This window comes from Plectropomus leopardus, chromosome 6 (genome assembly GCF_026936395.1).
Source record: "Plectropomus leopardus strain MGB_pleo_1.0 chromosome 6, ASM2693639v1, whole genome shotgun sequence".
Classification (NCBI taxonomy): Eukaryota; Metazoa; Chordata; class Actinopteri; order Perciformes; family Serranidae; genus Plectropomus; species Plectropomus leopardus.
In genome coordinates, this window is record NC_142181.1 from 33,306,207 (window position 1) to 33,327,175 (window position 20,969).

At 38.6% G+C, this 20,969-nt stretch overlaps 1 protein-coding gene across 3 annotated transcripts in view; it reads right to left on the reverse strand.

The window, feature by feature from the left end:
• The window catches only part of sptbn4b (spectrin, beta, non-erythrocytic 4b), a 96,857-nt gene extending 76,398 nt beyond the window's left edge, over positions 1-20,459 (reverse strand). For 2 of the 3 annotated variants that reach the window (XM_088079300.1, XM_088079299.1), the window contains exons 1-4: positions 20,011-20,459; positions 5,244-5,401; positions 4,755-4,906; positions 4,305-4,478 (exon numbers count right to left, since the gene is read on the reverse strand). In XM_088079300.1, coding sequence (XP_087935426.1) covers positions 4,305-4,478; positions 4,755-4,906; positions 5,244-5,388 — 471 coding nt within the window. In that variant the 5' untranslated portion in view covers positions 5,389-5,401; positions 20,011-20,459. Of the gene's footprint in view, positions 1-2,762; positions 2,980-4,304; positions 4,479-4,754; positions 4,907-5,243; positions 5,402-20,010 lie in introns of those variants that run through there. The other variant, XM_088079301.1, reaches the window with a different exon arrangement.
• Between the last annotated feature and the right edge of the window lie 510 nt (positions 20,460-20,969).

A 20,969-nucleotide genomic window follows, 5' to 3' on the forward strand; every position in this document is an offset into this window, starting at 1 on the left:
GTCACCCCCTTTAGAGGAGGAATGTGAAAACATCTCTCTATCCACAAACTCTGCAAAGATTCAAGCCAGTATAGTAAGATCAGACATTTAAGGGGATGTAAACATAATAAAAATATTTTTTTTGAGTGGAGAGGGACTTAAAGTTGTAGCTGCCTTCACCTATGGGATTGAGCGTCAGATACTGTTAGCGTCATAGTTATGGACAAAAACCGATTGTGTCATGGCAAAAAAACCAGACACAGATCATTAACATTTGCATGTTGCAATTGCTAGTTTGAAACATCCTCAAAGTATATCTAATTAATATATCTAATTTAGATTTTCTGTGTGTGCTGTACAGTTCAGTGTTGTCATTATTTCATTCATTTGTAATCATTTATTTGCTTTTCTCTGTTCATATCCAAAAACTGTTGTCTTTTTCATGGTGCCTTGATAAAGTGTGTTTTCTGTTTTCATTTCTGTTTTGTCCTCTTACCGCAAAAGGCTTTTCCAGGCTGTCATTCTGGATAAGATATTCTGCCTAAACTTAAATGCCTGTTTAAATAATGGCAAATTCAGCACATGTGTGAAAAGGCTATCATGATAATAAACAGTAGGAATGGCAGTAGCCTAAAGGATTATAAAAGGCAGCTTGTGAAAAGAGACAAATGATGAGGACACTGAAAAAGAGTGCGGGTGTAAAATAAAGAACAGGATACACATTTTAACCTTATTTTAACCCTTGTTAATCATCAGAAACTTGACTGAGGAAACACCCCTGACCGTGAATACTGACTGAAGGTCACAGTTAGACCCACCCATTGCTTAATTACCACAACATCAATGCTTGTTGTTTTCTATCAGCTAACCATCCTTTCTCCCATCCTCACTTCTTTCATAATTACTCTCTCTCACACACACACACAGACTCCTGAACACCAGTCCTCTGCACTGCCCTTCTCTCTCAGTGCATGCAAAATTGAAGAGGCCATCGACTGGTGGCTCTTGGGAGCATGAGAGCGGGACGACGGCCAAGCTCACGGCTAATGGTGGCACAGCTAGTAGTCAGCTAATACTACGAAAGGCCAAATTGTACAGTTACAGATCCTTAGCTAGACTCAAAACACACATAAAAAAAATCAGGCGAAACTGAATTAACTATCCAGTATGCTACCAATCCTGTTACTCTCCAAAGCCTTGCTGTACTACAGCTGTTTAACAATTTTGTGGCGCATATATCTAAACTGTGTCATCTAGATTAAAGACTAAGGGGTGAATTCACAAAAAATGGATTGCGGCTGCTAATGGCTGGCGGCTGCTCAACCTCTATCTGACCCGTCTCAAGGTCCGATTCACAAAAGATATTGCACTAATGATATAAAGTTTTGCAGCTCACTGAAATTTGCCATTATTCTGTCTGATCGTTTTCCAACGGGCAATGACAGAGAGAAAAAGAAAAAAATTCATAACCGTGAGCTACAGATCCTGTCTAACAAGGTACAGAAGCATTCATCAAAACGTAATGCAATACATTTTTATTGTGACAAGAAAAATCATATCCCAGTCTGTCAGTGTGTGCTAGTCACCACCAACTCTCTGAAAACGCTAATAATTTCACTGTAACCATGTTTGGCTGTTAGCACTGATCTTTGTGTTTTGTTCATTTGCATAGACAAGGGACCATCTTGCACTAAATAAATGCATATTGCCTCATATAGATACATGCACATATCACAGGAGCAACAAGGCTACTTGCCTTAGCAGCGCAGTTAAGGGTGCATTTCATCTGTTGCAGGTGCTTTTAGATTTACACGGTTTCTTTTTTTCTTATTAGTGCAGGTTTAGTGGCTGCAAAAGGCAGGCAATCTTTTTGACATTCACCTGTGAAACGTCACTGATAATTTACTGTTTAGGTAAATTTTGTTTGAAGTACAAAAAACAGAAATAAGTCTATTTAAGGTGTGATTTTATGATTAAATAATAGGACCACAAACTCTAGCATGTACTAGAATTTAAGAGTCAACATCACACATCATTCATTTCAACATTAAGGCTGTAATTATGAGTCCCATTATACTAAGGGGTTGACAGATTATTGGCCTGGCCAATTATTGGGGCCGATATATTTTAATGATCGCTGATAAAATTTATTAATTAAAAAGTGTAAAGAAGGTGTCAGCATTACTTTGTAAAACCTCAGGGAGCTACTTTTATTACATTTTAATTAAAACGATCATTTGCTTATATTTTCACATACAAAAAAACTTGCTGGGAACTTGCTATATATGATGCTTAAAGTTTCAGTTTTGGTTAAACATTTGCTGAAGGCATTTAAACAAAGTTTTGTGTTGGAGTTTGTTATATTCTAAATTCTAAACATTGACAGAAAGATTTTCAGTTTTATTGTAAATGCATATTGTTTCCAAATGTCAGTTATAAGTCTCTTTAACAACTAATAATAGGTATCGGCCCTGAAAAACCAATACTGGTCAACCCCTACATTGCTGCATGCACAGAACATTAATTCTCTCTGCCTTACTAGCCCGGCCTGCAGAGGGTCATTTGACATATTAAGTTTGCAAGCAAAGCTGTTAAATGTGCTTTGTGGTAGGTCGCCAGGCCTAGCATGACAATACTGAGTCCCAGGAGACAGCTACTAGGCGGCTGTGTACCGTGAATGTTACAGAAGGGTCTGAATAATGCTAAACAGGCATTTTGTGCCAAAGCCACGCTATAGCACTGAAGCGTAATAAAGAGGAGCCGTGGGCTTCTGCTGTACTTACATGGCAGGAACTGATCCTGTATCACTGCAGCTAAAGCCTGGAAACCTGTGTATGAGTGTGTGTGATAGTATGTGCATGTCAAGATGTGAGTGTGTGTATGTGACTTGATAGATAGTCTGACTGATGAAGTGTGTATGTAGGAGAGCGAGTGCAGTGCGGGTATATGTGTGTGTGTCCTTGTTGAAGAGCAGACTGGAAGGCGACTGCTACCTCTAAGCCTCTGAGCCCTGAGTGACATTCAGGCTTTATCCACCAAACACTGCTGTCGCTGTCGCACACTGATGATGCGGCAGTTGTGACAGCCTCCCCCAAACAGTACCGCTGGCAGCTCATCCTAAATGAAGCCACTGCTGATTGCAGCATCCTTGTGCTTCAGTAAGTAGCATGGGAACATGTGCCAACATCTCAGTGCACTTATGGAGAAGCTCACTTCTCCCACAGGAAGAATCAAATATTTGAGTCCATAACTTTGTTTTTTGTCTAGTGTACTTTTATTAGCAAGAAACCCCCACGGGATACTGCTGATATCAGAACTACCAGTTTTAAAGCCATAATCCTGAGATGTTCATGAAATGAAACCCTATGTTTGATTCCATCTATGGCCAAACATTTTTCAACATTTAATATATTTACATTCTCCGAGTACCTCTCTATATTGTAGTTTTTTGCAGCAATTTTGTAGTTTATCCCAACACTAGTTTCAAATTGTCGTCACATACACAAGAGACTTCCAGCAAACACCAATGTAACATGTAATTCAGCTTTCACTCTCCAGGTACTGAATCAGAACTCGCTGTGCAGGATTGTTGATTTCTGTTTGAAAACGTGCTTTCTAGCGAAAGTAAAAGCCAACACCAAAAAAGAAAAAAAGAAAAGAAAATGCAGGCAGAGAGCAGAGTCTCTGCAGAAAAATACAGCACCACACACCTCTAGTGGGTCAAACGTGATGACCAAGAGGGATTATTTTTTATTATTTTATGAGTCTATGTGTAAAAGGAAAATCATGCACAGTATGTCTTTAAGTTACTGAAAAACCTAACATTTCACTCAGCTGCTATTTCACATTAAAGGTGTACAGAAAAAACTCAATGCATTTGTCACAGACATTGGTGCTGACAGCAATCATAAAAAAAAGGCATCTACACAATAAAACAAGACATGGCCAAGTTCTGCATGTTTGACCAAGAATCCTTTTGAATATTGTGGGAAGTAAAGCAACAACAAGCTACAAACACAGCTGGTCATCTCTTGTATTTCTGTTTTTCCAAGGACTGTTTGCTGTACTATTAAACTGCATGTTCTGTTACCACCGAGCCATCCAGGATAAAATCTTATTATACATATTACTAAAATCAGAATTTCGTCAATGTTGATATTAAAAAGTGATAATAAAAATTATATCTAACACTAAAACATGTTTTGCTCATTGCCAAAATAAAAGATATTAGGTCAAGATTCTTAACAACTAGCCACTACATCACTGACTTGTGACAAAATGTCATACAGTAATCTTAACAATGCTGCTGTGTTTTTTGTGTTTACCTGGAAGCGTAGGATGATGGTCCACATAAGGCCCAGGGTGAGACGGTGGTTTCCATCCACAATGTCATGGGAGCCAACGTTTTCCAGGTGAACTCTCTGTTCTTTAAGGAACTGAAGAGCTTTGTCAACATTCTCCAGGCAGTGGATCCGCATACGACCCCGCGTAGGCCTCGGCTGTGGGGGAATCAAGAAAAATATCAACAAAAAACATTACTTCAAATGTACTTTAAAAAAACACGACTTGAGTTAAAGCTTTGAGACAATATAGTATAAATAAACAACAAGCTATTGATACAAGTATCACAGCTTATTTTGAAATAATTTATTGATGTTCAAAAAAGGCTTCATACAGCACCTTTAACACTTTCCATCCTATGATGGAACAATAAAGAGAGACAACAAAATTGACACAAAGCCCATTATAATTTGCCACAATGTGTGTGTTCTCACCAGCAGCTCTCCACTGAGGACCTCCAGCAGTCTGGTGAGCATGTATCCATCTCTTAGGTCGTTGTAGAGGTCAGCTATTCGACAAGACACTCTGGCCAAATGGGAGTTAACCCACTTGGTAAAAGTCTTCTTCTGTACTGCATCTCGTTCATCTGAGGGAAATCAAAGAATCAGCGTTACATCCAAGGAAGGGGAAAGGGAATTTCTAAAACCTATTAACACTCGTGTTCTTGGACATGTGGGGTCATAAAAACAACAACAAAAGACAAGCCACTACCCATAAAATATTGTTCTTTTATGACTGACATTAATACTCAGAAATATAAAAATGAAGCCTGATATAAGTCATGAAAAAAATGTTCAACAAAAGACAAATTTTAATGCTAAAATTTTAAACCTCAAAGAATCAAAACCATGCCCTCAATGTAAGAGTATTTGTGTGTTTGTGTGTCTGTATGGACGGGAGTGAGCACGCGTGTGATCTCTGACCTGCGAGGGCCTTGATGCGGGAGCACTCAAACAGCTTGGAGCTGGTGCACTCCGTCTCCCAGAATCCCGAGCTGCTTGGTCGGTTGTTGTTGTTAAGCTGGCGCTGGGCTTCCGCGTTGTCCAGGTCTGGGGAGGCATTAGCCATCGCGCCCGACGCCCTGCAGCAGAAACACACATAAGGTCACACACATACACAGAGAAGACACTAAAACACGAGTACAGATGCACATGTTTAGAAATATTAAAGGGTTCCCACACATTTTCATGGACAAAATATAAAAACTTTTCCATGATTTTTCAAAGACCCATTATATTTTTTTGTTGTTGCCACACTTACCCAGTGTTTTTCAAACTTACAGACTCAAACTACATTTAAACATAATTTCAGCTGGCATACATGAAGAGAGAGACAGAACATGAAAAAATACAGAAACGTACGCGATGGAAAACAAAACTTTGTCACACATTGATTGATATTAGAGCTATGTTACGTCGACAGCTTTAGAAAATAGATTTGCTGTCACCTTACATTGAATGGAAGTTCATTAGACAAAACAATATTCCATGACTTTTCCAAAACTTTCAATGATTTGAATATATGAATGCTTATGTGTATAGACACAATATACAAATGCACATGTATGTAAACACATTCAAACTCATAAGTGCAACAAGAAAGGTTGTGGGGGCAGGCATTTCACAGTTTCTAATTAAACTCTGACTGACTTCACACACGCACACCTCATCTGACACACTTTAACCCATATTTAGCCCCACAGTTTCACTGGAATAAATTTAGATTCACATTGGGAAATATTAAGCACTTACTGCAAAATTCCCAATTTAATTAATGTATTCACAATGTACAAATAACAAGGCTCACAGCAAAAAAACTCCTCTGGAGTCCATAAATAACAGCTCCTACCCATTCATGAATGATGCAGCACCTGTCCTTGGCATCAGAGCATTTACAAAAGAGAAGCTTAAAATAAAATCTCTCTAATGGTGGAAGACAAGAGTAAAAAATATTTAGCTCATCTGTCCTGTCTTTGACAGCTGAAAACCAGAAGATAAAAATAGCTTTTTAACTTTAGAGAGAAATCTCACAGTACAGGGTGAGGGGCAAGAAACGGAAATGTTCAAAACATCAAAATGAAAATGAAAAGATTTAAAATCAGTTCAATTTTCTTACATCCAGACGGTTTCAGTTGCATGCTGCTGAATAATGTTTGACATCAATAACAGATTTACATTCCATCTCAACAAAAAGCAGTGGATATTTATCTGGGGTTGTATTCACAAAATATCCTTAGGCTAAATGTAGCTCCTACAGTAACTGGTGGAGTTAGGAGGAGCTCCAATAAATAACATTTGTTTTAGTCTACGTTTTTGGCCTACATGTAATTCACAAAGCTCAAGTTTTGTCAGCTGGAAAAAAAGTCATATGTTGATGGTATCTAATAGCAGATATAATACATTTAAGAATTCAATATTTTATATTGAAAAAAAGATATTTCTATATTTTACAATTTTATTTAACTTGTATCCTAAACACTGCTCTCAGCAGTTTTGTGAACTGCTCTTAGGAGAGACCTCTGAGTTAAGAACCCTTAGAGGTAAGATAAGATCCTCTGTAAATATGGCCCCTGGTGTAAACAATATGCTTCCAGCACTGCATGCTTCTGAATAAGGTATCCAAATATTCGGAGCAGATATAAAATTCAGTAGACTGGGTGAAAATTTACACTTCTTGTCCTCTTGTGATATAAAAACCTGTCAGTTACCAAATATGAATGGTTCATTTAGAGGACACTTTCTCACTCTTTAGGTTATTTCAAATCATTTTTCTTAGACTTGCTAAGCACACATGCCACGTGTCTGTACAGTGAACACATATTTCCTTATACTGATGATCCCCTTTAAAAAACATTTATAAACTCTGCTTAGTCAAGTCAGTGTATGTCATGTAAATAGCAGATGGTCACTATTTTTTGCAAACAAGAGTGATAGATGCTTTTTAGCATCAAATACTAGAAACTGTGTACAAAGCAGAGTATTCAGCCATATGCAGGCATGTTTTGAAAATGTAAGTATTCGGAACATAATGATGGACAGCAGAGAGAGGGATTATGCTGCACCATCAGTTAAAGAAGTTTCTGCTGAGGACATTTTGACTTTTTTCCCCACTGTGAAACTCTTCAGTATAGGAATCCACAGTAGCTCACATGAATTTAAGCTGACCACAGAAACTTTACTTTTTGACAGATGTAAATATCAACATCCATGTTTCATTTCTACAGTGAGTTCATGTCGAAAACTCAAAGAGACACATAGCACTAAGATGTTGGCACATCGGGAAAATATCTGTTACATGAGTCCTGATGAATGCTACACTAGGCGGGTTTCAATTAATCCTCGATCAAAATACGCCTAATGGAAACACGTCAATTTCGAGAGAAAAAAAATCCGATTTACTGCAAAAAAGTTTTTACGCTCGAATGAGGTGGCATTTCAGGCGAATTTGAAAATGCCATATTTCCCAAAACTGCAATGGAAACACTTTTTTTGCTTTTAAAGATAATTCGATTTGCAACACTGGGTGGCGGTAATGTGACTTCATGGATGCCAACCGCCATTAAACCCAAATAAGAAGAAGAAGAACAACAACAAAGTCACATAACATTGCAAAACATGGCGTAGTATGTGTGGATGGAGGAAGAGACTGAATGTTTTGCGTGAAACTGTAATGGAAACCCAGCTACTGTCATACTAGCTTTTACCTGTTTCTTTTACATTTTTCTTTGTGGTACGTACGTGATGGATAGAAGGAATATACATTGCAATGGTTTTTCCTGGTAAAGAGCAGATGTGCCCACAAGCAACCAAATATGCCATTTGATGCTCTTCTCCAATGTTGCTTAGGGGTTTGTATGCATGCTGTGTGCTTATATTGCAGGTTTTAGGTTAAGGATTTTTCTGTTTATGTGACTAGCAACAACTAATGATTATTATTGATTAATCTGCTGATTAATCAATGAATTATTTAGTCTATAAACTGTAAAAAAAAAGTGAAGAATGCTCATCACAATTTTTCAGAGCCCAGAGTAGCATCTTCAAATTCCTTTTTGTCCAACCAACAGTCCAAAACCCAAAGACTTTGAATTTTGCCATAATAAATGACAAAAACAAGCAGCCCACAATTAAGAAATTTGAAATAGCAATTGATTGACAATTTTGCTTGAAAAATGACTGAAACAATCAATTACCAAAATAGTTGGTGATTCATTTTCTTTTGACTGACTAATTGATTATTCCACTGATCATTGCAACTCCATTGGGATTACAAGAGAAAGCATTAGTGATTGAAGCTGCTGTGCAGGCTTTGGGGATTTTCTCTGTTTTCTGCCTAGACCTTTTTGCTGTAAATCTCTTTGTCTTCCCCTCATCCCAACCCCTTTCTGGCATCTCCCTCTCCACTGCAACAAAAGTCCAAGCTCACAGTTGTCACTATACCTACACCACTGGAAAACAACGTAGCCATATCGAGTAAATGTTAGCATGCCCTGCAAGACAGAAAGAGGAGGGGGAGCTTTGCACATGCACTTAGTCGCTCTCCTTGGAGAGAATAACAGCAAAACCTTCCAATGCTGTGTATCTGGTGATAAAGCAAAAAGCGGACTGCACAAGAACCAAACAGAAGTGAAACCTACAGGAAGTGAGTTGTACATTTTGCTGCTAATGAAACCAAATATAATAAAACAATTTTTTGAGGGCAGGACTATTAATTGTAAGGTAGTATATTTAGCATTGCTACTTGAAGAATTAAACAATCGACTGGATTTCAACATGCCCAAGCAACCGGATGGAATTTTCAACGTAGCTGGTGATTTTAATCAAAAGAAAATTGATTAACCGGGCGATGATTCCTTGAAAGAGACATTGCTGTTGAGTTTTTCAAATGTATTCTGTTGGCGCTTTGTGCCCCACAAGCTGAGTGCCATCTAGTTTCATTATTTTGGAGAGAAGGGAGACATCTCTATAGCCAATATCTCTGATACTCAGAAACTCATGCCAAAACAGTCTAGATTAATAAATAGTACTACAGGAAAGAGGAACTGTATTTTGGAATTTGGGTTGAACTATCCCTTTGAACTGCTCCTCTGTAACATTGTCTATTGCTATTAAACTCCCTTGTAGCTGGACTGATAATATCTCAACATGTCTTGGTTTATTTTGCCTCAGATGAGCGGCAGCTGATGGTGTGATCTAAGATGCTGCACATGAGCTAGCCCCATGTTTAGCCTCCCTAAATCCCTGTACATTTTTCACCCATATCCCCTGTGCAAAATCCTTCGCCAGCATTTTCCTTCAGAGTGTGAGAGCCAAGATCAAGGTTAGTTGCACAGACTCACTGTAGACTGAACTGACTGGTATATACTCACTGATATTTACAAAGCATAAAGCTAGCAAAGGTGCATATAAGCACACTCTCTTGTTATGGAGAAATGAGAGTATATAGAGAATAAAACAACCTGAAATATGCATCAAAACCCATCACTGGATTTTAGAGGAGAAACAATAGCTCTCCCACCACGAGTCTACATCAATCAAACTGCCTCATTCTTGTGTCAGTCAAAATACTGTGTATGTGCGAGTGTGTGAGTTTGTATGTCCTCTGTTCTCCTTGCCCTGATCCTCGCCCAACCTCAGCCACCTGGTGTCTTTCAATCAATCAGACTCAGAGCTCGCAGGACTGCTCTGATGTGTTGTGTGTGTGTGTATGTGTGTGTGTGTGTTATCACCTTTACTCTAATAATCAGACTCAGCTGTTGAGGAATAAGCCAGCCCCAGGCAAGAGAGTCGACACTATGTCTGACAATCACACACACACACACACACACACACACACACACACACTCTCTCTCTCTCCTTGCTATCCATTTTCTGGTCTATAAGCAACAGCAGCAGTGAGATGCTTCGTGATTTTCCTCCAGAGACTGAACACAGCCTGCGGGAAATCTTAGATGGAGGTGGAAATAAAAAGAAAGACAAAACTGACCACACAGCTACAAATGATTCTATCTGCATTCAGAACATTATGAATGTAAAGCCTAAATGTTTCAACGACAGAATATTAACAATAAATTTGTTTTAGCTGGGAGATTCTGTCTCGCATAAGTAGCAACGACCATCACCAAATGTAGAGGCTAATGCTAAAGTAACTTAAAGGCGTATTCCAGCGATTTTTGTATTACACCACTGAACTTAAGAGAGACTCATTTTTAAAAAAGGGTTCGGAATAGAGCAAGCAGAGTTTAAGTTGAGTTTAAGTCTCTAGTATGGGTAAAACTCCTGGTCTACTGGATCATATAATCAGTAAATAGCATCTTTAATCCTTTGAAACCTGAACTAATTGGCTTGATTTCTTTCAAAAACATTGCAATCAGCAATGAAAGACGAAATTACCCAAAAATTAGCAAGAAATTAGTAAAAAATTATGAGAAAATTACATGAAAGTTGGTAAAAAAAAAAGAAAGAAAAGAAAAAGAGCAAAGTCAAACAAGACTTGGAAAAGGTTCTTAAAAAATAGTTTTGTAACATAATTTAATTTCGTACGATTAGTGAACAATTATTTTGCTATTTGCTTTTTTTTGTGGTTTGATTTTTGCCCCTCATGGTTCACTGACAGTTTCATTTGAGCATGGTGTGTTGGAGTGTAATAAACATATGATTTATCATTATTTATTAAACTTTTCATCATTAAATGAAAATTAAAAGCTCCATCTTAAACAAACTTCAGGTAAATTTAAGCACATTGTGCTGATAATAGGCCAACCTCTCCTGACTGCAAGACTCTGACTTTAACTTTTTTTAATTTTATTTTACTTTATTTTACTTTTCATTTTTATTACTACTTTTATTTTATTCAGGAAAATACAACAACTTTTGGGTAGACCTACTTCTCCAATAGCTGCCAACAGCTTGCCAACGGGTGAAAAATATGGCAATGTGCCTGTGGCCCCAGGCCCCCAAAACATTACATCTGTCCCTGGTAATAATACGGAGAGCTCAGCGCGAGCGGAGACACAGAGCGATACCTCCTGGTGTTTCTAAATAATTCCATCCAAAGTTGGATTAAACCTGAAACTAACACAGAGTAGTCTGTAGAAGGCACCTTCCACCAAATGTGGCTGTTTCAGACACTTGCTGAAACTTGCTGTTTGATCTGCAATAATGAAATGCTGTGGGAGCACATACAACTCGGTTGTCAAACACTCAGCTGTATTCTTGAGTCAAAGTTGTTCACTGCATTTGGTTCGCCTAGTGCACTAGAATAAAGGGCTCTGGGTTCGCCGTGGCGCTATTCTTATTATCACTGGCTGTTCGTGTTGTCTGTCAAAACATGGCTGGAATGCGTTCTACTGACATTCTATCGACTACGTCTCATATGAAAAGTTATTTTGCAATAGATATCATGATTGTTTTATTGCCCAGTGCTACGTGACGATAATATTTTTTCAGACTTAAAATCAGGTGCCTCCAGAGCCACAGAAGACCACAAACAACTGTTTTCAAAAGAGTATTTCTTATGACCACCAAAATTAACTTTCTGTTTAGAAATCTGTCGAGTGCTCCTTTTAGTTTCATTTCCTCATTCATAATCACACTGCTTTCACACAAGTCAGCAAAAATTACTTCCATAGAGGTTGCAAAAAACATACAGTATTATCTCCTGCCTCACAGTGTCAAAAATAAAGTGCTGAGTAATGCTGCTGCAGCCACTTTGGGAAGTTCATCAGTGATCAACACCAAAAACAACAAAGCTGCACTAAAATGCAAGTGATGGGGAAAAATCTACTACTGGATCTGAGATGACTGAAGTCCAGTGAAAAATCTTGCTAAATAAGAGTTGTCAAACTTTGTACCTGGGGCAGAAAAGTATAGGGAAAACAACACTATAAACACAGACTTTGTATAAAGGTTGTTTCTGGATTCTTTTTGTGCTTTGCTAGACTACAAAAGGATCCGTATCTGACTCTGAGGTTTGTCTTTTTGGACTCCACAGGGTTACAGAGTTGATATGTTTCAGTCAGTCCAGGATAGGGCGTCTACTGTTCCTGCATTGAAGGATCAAACATTTTAACAGCAGCAACTTCTCTGATCTCTCCATGGAGCTAGAAAAAGAGCAGGAATCATCTCTCTCTCTCTGTGTGTGTGTGTGTGTGTGTGTGTGTGTGTGTGTGTGTGTGTGTGTGTGTTGTGTGATCTCTAGAACACCCCACATACACACTGTTAAACCACAGTGGAAAAACACACAAACATTCCAAAACCAGCCTTTTTACCTGAACAGAATATGATAATAATGAAAATAACAATATTTCTTATTTAAATAAATCCTAAACACTCTAAAAACTGTTTACTATTTGTATACAGTACAGCAAGCAAAAGGTTAAGTAAAAGCCAACGCAAGATTCAATCTTGTTCGGTATATTTGCTTTTTTTTCTCTGTACTGTTTCTATGATTTACATAGTTGGGGTTTGTTATGTGTCTGGCACCTGGTCACTACCTTTTATAAAGTCCTGACCTTAGCTGTGCACTGTGAATGGGAACAAACACAGCATAAATAAGAAGAAAATAGGAAAATACAGGCAAAGTGGGTTGAGTCTCTGCAAAAAAATACACCAGCACACATTTCTAGTGGGTCATAAGTGATGAGTGAGAGGGATTCCTTTTGTATAAGTCTAAACATTATTTAAATCTTGCATAGTGTACCTTTGGGCATAACTGTTACAGGGTCTCAGTTTTAGGATCTGCTGGCTTTCTTTGCCATTATTGATAGAAAACTAAAATATCTTCAGACTGATCATCTTATAAAACAAGCAATTTAAATAAGTCCCCTGGGAAACTGTAATTGACATTTTACACAGACAAAGGAAATATTCCATTGATCAAGAAAATAATCAGAAGATTCATGAAAAATTGTTAATTGCAGACTTAAATCAGATGACAAGCAGTCAATGTGAAGAAAGAAGTTGTCATTTCCCACCCACACTGTTTACCAGTAAAAACAATAATGGGCATCAGAGACGTTTTCTCTTCTCAATGTTAAGACAGAATCTCGTTCATCTGAGGAATCTCTGTTTTTCTCCTGGTGCACTCAAATCCTTACCTCACAGTAGTTTAAAGGACAGCACCTAAAAAATCTTCTATATTTGGAGTAGCCATCTTTGTTGGTTCCCCTGGGTGGTTTGAGTGTGTTTGTATGAGTATGAGTTGAGTTGTATGAGTTGTTGTATGTTTTCTTTTAATTGATTGATTTTTTGGTCCATATACATATGAAAATGGTGGGAAAAGCCCTTTACAATTTCCCATAGGAGTTTCTACAACCAACAGTCCAAAATTTAAAGATGTTTACTAAAATATAAAATCAGAGAAAAGCAGCATTTAAGGCCTGAATAGGATAAATTGTTGATAAATTTTCAATTGATTTACTCTTCAATCAATCAGCACTATTGCACAACACAGTGTGTGTGTGTGTGTGTGTGTGTGTGTGTGTGTGTGTGTGTGTGTGTGTAGAACTGTCAGTCGTTATGCTTTCTCCTCTAAAGCACTCAGTGTTATTATTGCCTTCTCTCCCCAGCTATGTTGTCTCCGTTGGTAACCACAATAAATCACCATTACACCAATGGTGTAATGAAAGCGTCACCCTCCCGCCTTCCGGCTCTCTCCTTTTATTATCCTTCACACTTTTTTCTACTGTTGTCTCCCTTTATTCCCAGTTGTCCCTCTGTCCTAACCTCCAGTCCTGTCTGTCTGGCCTACACACCTTGTATTTGGCTATTAGCATTTGGCATTGTGCCTCCATACTACCAAAGAGCGACAATACTTTAATATTTTCAGTACATGAGATGCCAAACATCAGCCGCCCTTGAAACAAGCACTTAACCCCCAAATGCTGCAGTGAGGTGGTTCGGTGGCCAACACTGGTGTGTTTAGTGGCCAAAAAAATGTCGGTCCTGAGCTTCTAACTGTTGTTCATTTATTAAACTGTCTATGAAGCAAGACGGTGCAGAAAAAAGAAGCCAAAGAAGCCTGATGGCTTCCAAAGAAGCCAAAGAAGCCTGATGGCTTCTTGATGGCTTCTTTTGGATTAACATTTATTTTGTTACTATTTATAGAATTTGCATAGGTTTAGTGTCAGAGGTACAATCATGTCATTTCAATCATTTTCAAATAAATGCACACTTTAAGAATCACACTTTCTATGGATTTAAGCCATAAGCTCATCTCAGGTTTCATTAATGTTTGAGATTTGAGTAGTCAGTAAAATATGACTTGGTCCTGAAATTACATGTGCGTCATTGTATTTTCTTATCTTGCACAAACCTCTGAAGAATAAACAAACATCAAACTAGAGTCACTCTTAGGAGCACCTCATCAGGCCCTTTCAAGCTGCCACAACCTTTTCAAGTGACATGGTTTTGGTTTCGGTTACTCGGCCACAGTTCCTGCCTCCCTACGCCAGAGGTCACATTTCCCTATGTCCCAAGAACTATCATGGTGGGTTTTACTACTGGATGTCACTGACTGACCAACAAACTAGAGACTCAAACTGTGAGTGTATAGACTTCATTTAGACTTCAACAAAGTGCTGTTTGTTGATGGCATCAATATTGCTAATTTTTATATAATGATAACAGCTATTTAGCAGACAATTAGCCAAGAAGGTGAGTTGATGGATAAAGCTAGCAATTTTATTTTTGTTCTTATCAACAAATCCCATTACAAAATAATAATAATAATAATAATAATAATAATAATAATAATAATAATAATTTTAAAATGTTTTTTTTTTTTTAAAAAAACATGTTAATCCCTCTCACAATACTTGACTTGACTGACTGACTGACTTTTCAAACTTGTCTGTGGTACTGTGTTATAGAATTCTTAACTGTTAGTTTTCTTATGTTACATGATGATTTAACAGCAGGTGTAACATTGGGAACACTGATTTACGGTGAATATATTAAATTACATGTCCATGTTTCAACTACAAATTTATACCCTCCAAATGGAATCAAGCTTCAGCAGGAAATTCACCTAGTCGAAACACATGGTTGAAAACAAAGCGGCAACCTCTAGAGATGAAAAAATGAAGCAAATGCTAAGTGTCAATAAATACAGTTTTTTGTAATATCCACTTGAGGCTGGTTCCAGAAGCGAGTCAATCCCAATAAAGCCCCATGTTAAAATGCCCATATTATCAGCAGAAATAAACCCATTTACAGCCTGGTCTCTATAGTTAATATCTCAGTTTATGACAACTGTACAGGGCCACTTTGAGTGACAGGTTGTCTTGTTTCACCTCAGGTTCTCGTGGTTTCAAAATAGGAGTACACAAACCAGTGGGTGACATCAGCTTTGTTCATTATTTCATACGTATGCTGACAATGTATAAAACCTTCACTTTGTACTCACACATTCATGCCGCATTTCAATACCTGATCCTGTGTACCCAGCACTCCATGATTAATTTTTCAGACATGGTAACAGCTTTAGTGATGGTGTTCTTTGTTTTTATTTTTTTACCCAGATCCTGTTGCTGTTATAATTATCCAAGAATAACCTAATGTAGATCAGACATCCGACTGTCCATCTATTTTGATCCAGAGATTACACTGAAAGAATGAGAGTAAGTGAGTAAGTGAGGGAGACAGGCACTATCCAGGGTGATACGTAGAGACTAAAGGAGTCCAATAAGATTGTAGGCTACAGAGAGTGAGAAAAAAAGAGGGCGACATTGTAGAACAGACGTACAAAAAGTTCAGACCCAGCCCACACCTCGTATAAAGAATGCAATGATACAATGTCATGAAATGTACGTTTTCTACTTTGAAAAAAAAAAGTTTTATACTTATCAATAAAATGTTAGTTTTGTAGAATATAGTCTACTTGGAGAACGTTACAGAGACCCTGGCCCGAGATTAAGCCTTAAACGTAATCATTTCCCTGTTTGACATTGCTGTCATGGCAGTGTTGACAGCAACTGAGCATATGACGTTTAAGTTATCCAATGTCCGAGTTCAAGGGTTGACTAACAGGCCGTTCAAAATTAGCAAGTTAGTTAACGGCTAAGGGGTGTTCACGTTCTGTCCTGCAGGCATGAAAAAGCGAGACTTCTGCATCTTCTGTCAGTGTACATTACGTTGCTAATTCAGCGAGGATGTCACTATCCAAAAGTGCAAAGAAAAGAAAACAAAATTTTCACAGACATGTTCATTTTGCCCCAATGCAGCAAGAAGCCCATGTGATTAATTTGCACGGAAACAGTTGGAGTTGGGAAGAGTGGAAATGTTAAACGCCACTATGCCACAAAGCACGGGCATTTTGAACAGCAATATCTTTATAATACAGAGGTGAGGACAGCAAAACTTCAAGAGTTAAAATCTTCATATGAATCAACAAACAAGCTCTTTGTGAGATCTGTGACACAGCAAGAGAGAGCTACTGAAGCCTCTCTCCAAGTGGCCTGAGTGCTGGGCAAAAACTTCCAACCAATCGATTTGGACCTTGGCCTTGAATAGAGATCAAATTCTGAGCTTTGAATATTAAGTTTGAGAACCCCTGTTAAAGAACACAGATGTCATAAGAAACAGAATGGCTGATGAGAGAAGAGAAGGGAAATAGAGAGAATAAGGGAAAAAGAAAGAAATCAAAAGAGCAAGAAGAGACGGACAGGAGGGCATATCAACAGAAAGATGAAGAAACAGAGAGGAGGAAAGAGAGAGACAGCTGCCAGTGTTAATCAGTCAGGGGCAGCAGATCTGTGTCTCTGTTTCTCTAAGGCTTAATGGGGACCAGACCCTCAGTGTAATTTCCCTTCATCACACACACACATACATGCAAGCACACACAGCAGTGCTCATCAATATCATTACATGCAGATCAAAACGTCTGGGGACATCTATGAACACTTCTGCTATGTAGCTGATATGTCACCTGCCAATTGTCGAATTGTGAGGAGCATGCTCGATTTCTGTCATTCCTATTGATTGCTCAACAAATCAGGTATCAATTGAATTTGCTTTGAAGGGTCTAAGGAAACCTCATCATTCTCCATTACAACATAACAATACTGACAGTCATAAAATTCATGTTCCCTGATACAAGAAATTTACATTTTGTATGGAAATAAACCAAGCATATGCTGGTTGAATATATATAAATAATGTAAAGATTTAAATGATAAAACATAGTACAAAATGTCTTTGCCCCATGTCAGTGCACGAGACCCTGTTGTCCTTAACCTTGTGTAGTATTAACTGTAAATCTTTAATTTATCAACCAAACGTCACCAAAATCTATTTCTCTATAGACTAATTTCATGGCCTCTAAATTACTCTCATGACTGATATTATACCTGACAACAACAGGTCACAATAAGTAAATCCTGTGCAGCCTCAGCGGCAAAACAACGTGATATTGGGGAAATCCTATTTTTATTGAAACAGAATATTACTTATTAAGGGTATTACTGAGATGTATAAAGTGATGTTGATATGCTTGTGAAAACCACGCAGCATTAAGGAGTACACTGTTGTTTAGAGTTTTGCTGTGCTTCTACAATATGTTCCTGTTCTTACTATTTATTTAACTCAGTATTTGTTCCTTCTGTGTTATTTCTTGCTGATGTGTCATAAGAAAGAGCAGCAAAAAAAAGCATGTGTTTTAAAATGCACATTGAATGCTTTGGGGCTGCTTCACAGTAATGCCCTGCATGGCTGCAATTAAAATGCCAATGAATAACACACTGAGTAGGACACTTTACAACAAAAAAAAATTCCAGACATTAGTATTCAGTCCAATAGCATGAGCTACCCATAAGACCCTAAACTACCCCTAAATTTACCCATTTTTTCTGACCCAAACCTGAACTGCAGACTCATCTTAAATTTTATCCAGAGTAATCTCACTTTGCAAAAATATCTGAAAGCTAGATTGTTCTTACGGAGATGGAGGCTCTCTCTGTCTCTCTCCTTTACACACACTGGATGCTTCATCATGACGTCACACAGTACGCACTTTACACACTGCACTGAGTCACTTCCACTCACTTCACCTCAGCAAAGTGAAACAACATCTGTGAGCAAAAGCATTAGCCGACGCCCAAATCTGAGTCGGCAAGACCACGAGTCTTAATCAAAACAGTCACCTTGTGGTCTGATAAACAACAGAGCAGCAACAGAGAGCGTCAGTGTCCCTGAGATCCTGTCTATCATCCAGACAAGACCGGGATGACAACAAGAAGGGTGACAAAAAGAACTCTACACTGTAATAGAGCTGGGCAATATATTGTCATGTGAGATATAGGCTACCAAAAATCATTTTTACAATGTTCACCTCGTTAATACACACACACACACACACACACACTATTAAAGCTAAATTATGACAATGACTATAACAATACCCTAAAATGTTGCACCAAAATGAGTAACATTTAATACAAAAGTAATATGAAGGTATCTAAAACACTTTATAAGACAAGGAGTTTTGTATTATAGAAGATACTTGACAAGATGTAACATAAAGTGTGATAAATTCCTAATAAGCCAAAGTGTGACACCATCATAAGGTCAAAAAAGACTAGTCTGTTATGAACCATAGGCCGCTCTGATCCCCCGAAGGATTATCAGAGTGGCTCAATAAATGTCACTAAACTTATCAGTAAAGTTGCAAGCTATTTGCTATTATCTGTTTTGAAGTTACTGAATTAAATAATAGCACGAGGTTGCCCCATCTTGCTCTTTTCTTTCTTGCCCCCCCCAACACACACACACACACACACACACACACACACACACACACACACTCACCACACTCACACACACACCTTGCACCAACAAACCAGTGCTAACCGACTAACCCCCACCTGCCTGCATGATTTAGCCCCCTACAGTAGTACTTGATACTTACCACAAAAAGTGAGCATATTAAAAAGCCAGTGGTGGTCTCAATGCACAACTGAGGTTGTAGTCACTGTTCACTGCAGATGTGATCAAACACACCACATTTAGACTTGACAGTGCATCTGCTCCTTGTGTTGCTAAAACAAGCTACGCTGCTGTTGGCCTTGTCTTACTGAAGCATGAAGATAATCTGAATGAAACACAGAAGAGAAAACATAGAACAGCAATATCCCCCCAAGGATTCAGGAATAACTAATACAACAAGGGGCAGAAATGCCAAAGTAATTTGAGGTCACATAGTGAACCAGAGACGCACTTTAACTTCCTGCAGGAATATATAGTATTAATATACAGATTTATAGCTTGAGGAAGTTCAGTTGCTATTTGCATTGGGACACAGTTTACCAAAATGCCACAGAACCCAACCATCTATAATTTAAACTAAACTGATTCGGTATAACATGCAACAACATACCACAGCCCATTCACCAGGCCGCTGTTCTGCTTCTTAACCCATTTATCATTTCAAATTAGACCACCAGCTCTACAAAGCATCATGAACACTTCTTCAGGCATGCATCATGTAACACATGTAGTGGAAAAAAGACATGAAGCAGCGCGTCCCCCCAGTCGGATCACTGCGGTACCTTGCACCCAAATGCAGGCCGGCGTCCCTGCGAAAAAAAGGAAAACCCACCGTGCACCTCGACTCTTTGCTCTAACCCAGGGAATGACAAAATAAAACGACATCCCATGTACAGAAAAAATCACACTGTCGTCCTTCTTTCGGCCTTACCTTCAGCTTCAGTGTCCGTTTTTCGGATTGGTTTTGTCCTCCTCTTACACCAAGACGTCGTTGGGCTGAATCGATGAGGAGAGCGGTTTATCAATGGAGGAAACTGACGCTCCGCTTTTATTCCAGCAGGGTCTTCCCTCGATTAGTCCTTATTTCAGGAAGAAGCAGTTTGTCAGGGTAATTACAGAGGCAGCCCGGGGAGCCTCTACCGTGGAAATTCAACGCCTTGGCGCATAAAAAGGGCGCCGTGTGCCTGCAGCGGTGACCGCCGGCCGGGAGATGCTGTCGGTGCTAAAGATGCGAGCCGGTGAAGGGTGATGATGATATCCATAGAGGTCCCCGTTTCCACCTGACACAACCTCTCCTTCCTCCTCCTCCTCCTCCTCCTCTCCGCTGGCGATGCTGGAGAGAAATATCAGCATTAGTGCGGCGAGCAGAGAGAGGGGGAGAGAGGGAGAGACAGAGCGAGAGAGAGAGAGAGAGAGAGAGAGAGAGAAATATGAGCAAGAGGCCACAAGGGGCTGCATTTTACATCGTCATTTTCAACAGCAGAAGCGCTTTAAAATATAAAAAAAGAAATATAAAAAATGGCACAGCCTATCGTTCGATAAAGGAACCACACTAACGAAAAAGTATTCTCTGTTTTAGTCATTTAAACAATTTTAACTGTTCGTTATCACTTTGACCCATACCTAACTGCTAGTTTAGAAACAGATACGGGACAACGATGCTAACGTTAGCTTAAAGTTTAACGTTAGCTACAACCGACGTTAATGATAGCTGACGTTACTGTTGATACGAAAAATAAGTTAAGCGTACCTTAGGCATAATGGTTTAAGTATTGTAACGTTAATGGTTACCTGCTAACTAGCTAACTGGTTAACCAGCTACCGTAACTCATTAATATCTCTGAGCCCTGATAGCTGAGCGGATGTTTGAAGCTTCATGTTTCAAGCTTC